Genomic DNA, 3604 nt, shown 5'->3' with positions numbered 1-3604 from the left:
GGCGCGTGTGTGGATCCAGTTGCCGTCGCGGACCACGGCCACGAGCTCGTGGATCGCGCCATGGCCAGCGTCCGCGTCCGTCGGCAGCAAGTTCGGCGAGTGGGACAGGCTCGCCTGGAGCTCGGCAAGGTACCCGGACAAGAGACCCGTTGCGACGCTCGTGCGGAAGCGAACTTCGAGGGCCGCGATGTCGAGGAGGTGCTCGTCCATGGCCCGGCGCGGACTCGTGCTGATGCGGCCCATGATGACCGCCACGCTATTTTAATACAACGGCCGTCGCATCGACTCGGTTTTGTATGACTCTGTGCGAAGATTAAAATGCGGCAACGGCGCAAGGCCATTGGGCGAAAGATCGCGAGCAGATCTTTCCTCGAGAGAGGGCACCGAACGGCAAGCAGCCCGGGTGCAAGCGACCTATTGAGCTCTGCACTCTGTTGCTGCGAGCTGGACCTCCGCTAACGGCTGCTCCGTGCTCCATGCTCCTAGTAGCGACCATACAGCCATGCGACGAGGCCATGGAAGAATGCGCCTGCGGCCCATTGCCTTGCCAACACGAGCCGGGCATCGATGCAGTTGTGCATCCTTGATCATGTCGCCCTTGGTGGTGCATGTCGTACAGCGAGTCGCGACTGCTTCCCTTGAGCAACAAGCTTCCCATCATCATCATCATCGGCAGGATGCCCGTCCGGATACGCGGCACCAATCCTGCGGAAAGTGTCCCAATTAGGATGGCGACAGCGACGTGCGCCTCAGTTTGCATCTTGCCGCAATGGAGCACGTCGTCTTGTTCAAGTGGAAGGAAGACGCGTCCGAAGCCGCGATCGCCGACATCGGCGCTGGGCTCGTCGCGATGCGCGACAAGATCCCGGGCGTCGTCGACCTCGCTTACGGCCAAGACTTTACCATCAACCGCGCGAAAGGCTTTACGCACATGCTCATCGTGCGCCTCACGGGTCGCGACATGCTTCAGGGCTACGCTGAGCACCCCGAGCACCAAAAGGTGCTTGTCAAGATCCGCGAAATCGCCGCCGACATAATGGCCATGGACTTTGAGAGCCCGCGGTTCGCGCCGTCCGCCTAGATGTTAAGAGTTACATTGCGATTGTTCAATGCACGAATTTGGCTATTTTGTCGACTTTACCGCACGGCCCACCCACTCCATACAGCCTTTTTGCTACACACAACGTACATAATCATTGATGTACATGATCAACACGACGGTTCAAGCTCGGAGCGTTGCATCTTGGTAGTCGAGCGTTCAAGGACCCTCTTCGTCTGAGCTCGATCTTGGTACGAATGAATATGTGCAGGTTCAGTGAGGGTGCCAGAACTCCATCGTTGACACGCTTGAAGGAGCGTGGGTGGTCGCCTGTCCTTCTTTTCTGGAAACCCTCGTTAACCTTCGAGATTTCCCGCCCTTTTCCGCTACAGCATTTGCGAAATGGGCCTCCAAAAGAACTTTGCGGACCTCAAGGCGTCGTTCAAGCGACCGTCCAAGGCCAACGAGCCCAAGCTCTCGGCGGCCGAGTACGAGCGGCTCCGGCTCGAGCTGGAAGATATCTTGACCTTGTACGAGCCGTCCCAGATTGGCACGGCGGCGACGCTGCTCAAACACTATGACGGCCTCGAAGCCGAGCTCGTCGATTGCTACCGCGCCTATTACATGAAAGAGTCGCGGTCCAGTGATCCGGACGACGACGAGCACCCAAACCAAATGGCAGTACCCACGTACGGCAGCGGCAACAATGACCTCGAGGACCATAAGTCGCGCTTCGCGACGGCGGCGGCCCTCCGGAAGCGCCTCGCGCTCTCGTCACTCTCGTCACTTGTGCCGTCCAAACTCCGCGTGCGCAGCGCCAAGATGCACAAACCCTCCAGTGCTACGAAGATGGACAGCATCCGCGGCCCCGACGTCTGGCCCGAGACATCGCCACCCAAGCCATGTACACTGCATGCGGTCACAACTGATCCATCGCCTTATTCAAGGATGCTCTAGCGGGCGCCCCCGCGCATGGCTTTCGTCTACCCAAGAAGACGACGCTCGTCGAGTTGTTGCAAAAGTACGCGACCCCTAGCCCCACCCCTAACCCTCGAAGCACCATTTCTAGAGTCAAGCTGTCCCGCGATGCGACGCAGCCGTACATTGGCAGCTACCACAAACACGTTGTTGACTTATACGATGTAGGTTGGAGCCTGACGCGGCCCCGCTGCAAGCAACGACCATGTCCTTCCCGGCGCGCTGCTTGGATACGGGTGAGCATTATTTTATGGATGAAGTCAACCACGAGGTAATGAGAGTTGACGCGGACATGGTGGCTGATGCGGCGGTCCATGATGCAGGTACTGGCGCGACAAAAGGACGCGCAGTACAACAAGCGCAAGAGCTTCCGCAACAAGGTCATTGTGTTCCTCCAGCAGTACGACATGGCGGCCGTCGACTCGGTCGATACGCTGCTGTCGTACGGTGGCAAGACAAACGACGAGATCTGGGACGACCTCCACGTGCGTTCACCGACGCTTCTGTCGCCGACGACCATGTACACGTAGTTGATATTCATCTAGTGTGTGTAGATCCAATACAAAGTGAACCAGCGATCGCGGCTTCTCCAGTTGTTTCAGACGTACGACCCGGCGCACGTGGCCGACGTCGATGCGCTCCTGGTGGAATATGCTGCCAATGTACGTCGCCGACATGGAGTCTTCTGTACTGTGATCATTTTGCGACGTAGGTCGAAGACATGATTGCCTTTTACAAGGCCAAGTTTGCAGTCCAAAAGAGCAAGGTCGGCAAGCGCAACGATCCGTGCACATGGACACCCGGCGAACCCAACTCATACCAACTTCTCCCTACAGGACTCTAGGTAGAGAATGTACGAAACGTGGAATTGGTCAAATGCGTCGCTGGACAAGAGGCCTGAAAGGATGGAAGTCCCATATAGCAAAATATTGGACTCTTGATGGTACGAGTAGACGCAGTGCAGCGCAGCAAGTATGGGCTTTTTAAAATTGCTGTGGACGCCGCGGTTAGGGGCAGGCCTCTTTGATGTCGTAAATGAAACCAGTTCAATCGAATCTGCTGCTTTTGAACGTGCCCTTGGACCATTGGCACCGCCTTTTGTTCGTGCATAAAGACCTCGCTTCGGCAATTTGGCTGTGGGAGTGAGTGATTCGGCGACGACGATGGCCTGGCAGAACTTGGCGGCGTCGGTCGAGTGCTGCCAAATGTGACGCTGCGGACGTCGACAACGCATGTGTACGAGGTATCCACTGTATGAGCCCTGTCAATGTGAATTGCTCTGTCGTCGTCTCTACCCATTGTCCTCGATCATGGCACACGCCTGTCTTGGCCATGTGACCAGCGTCCATTCAAGTTGTGTGTTGCCAGTCTTTCCTTGGCGTAGGGTACAATTGTAGGAGAGAAGTCGTATTGTCTTGAAACACCCAACGCGATCTTGATGGCGAGCGGACGGTCCAAGCTCACGCTCGAGCGCGTGCTGGGCACGACCGCGCATGGCAACGCGAGCATGAGCGTGAGCAGCGTGAGTGGCGAGATCGCGTACGCGGCCGGCTGCGTCGTCGTCATGTACAACTTTCGCCGGGACAA

General features: G+C 57.3%; 3 protein-coding genes across 3 annotated transcripts; 2 read left to right on the top strand and 1 right to left on the bottom strand.

Moving 5' to 3' along the window:
- Nucleotides 1-33: 33 nt before the first annotated feature.
- SPRG_17226 (hypothetical protein) lies at nucleotides 34-243 on the bottom strand (the record flags this gene model as incomplete). Its single annotated transcript, XM_012356742.1, has 1 exon — nucleotides 34-243. A coding segment is annotated over one exon (210 nt), but the record flags the coding sequence as incomplete, so codon positions are not given.
- A 434-nt stretch (nucleotides 244-677) lies between these two features.
- SPRG_17225 (hypothetical protein) lies at nucleotides 678-1153 on the top strand (the record flags this gene model as incomplete). The annotated part of the gene is made up of 2 exons (XM_012356741.1): nucleotides 678-683; nucleotides 728-1153. 2 exons carry the CDS (start codon nucleotides 678-680, stop codon nucleotides 1079-1081), a joined length of 360 nt encoding a protein of 119 aa, XP_012212131.1. The 3' UTR covers nucleotides 1082-1153.
- A 288-nt stretch (nucleotides 1154-1441) lies between these two features.
- On the top strand, nucleotides 1442-2957 carry SPRG_17224 (hypothetical protein; the record flags this gene model as incomplete). The annotated part of the gene is made up of 7 exons (XM_012356740.1): nucleotides 1442-1943; nucleotides 1997-2060; nucleotides 2109-2138; nucleotides 2186-2288; nucleotides 2341-2502; nucleotides 2572-2679; nucleotides 2730-2957. The coding sequence occupies 7 exons, from the start codon at nucleotides 1442-1444 to the stop codon at nucleotides 2859-2861; spliced, it is 1101 nt and encodes a 366-aa protein (XP_012212130.1). The 3' UTR covers nucleotides 2862-2957.
- Between the last annotated feature and the right edge of the window lie 647 nt (nucleotides 2958-3604).

Source organism: Saprolegnia parasitica (assembly GCF_000151545.1).
Source record: "Saprolegnia parasitica CBS 223.65 unplaced genomic scaffold supercont2.568, whole genome shotgun sequence".
In the NCBI taxonomy this organism is placed as follows: Eukaryota; Oomycota; class Saprolegniomycetes; order Saprolegniales; family Saprolegniaceae; genus Saprolegnia; species Saprolegnia parasitica.
Note: the sequence above shows the minus strand (reverse complement) of the source record. Positions and strands in the feature narration are given on the sequence as shown.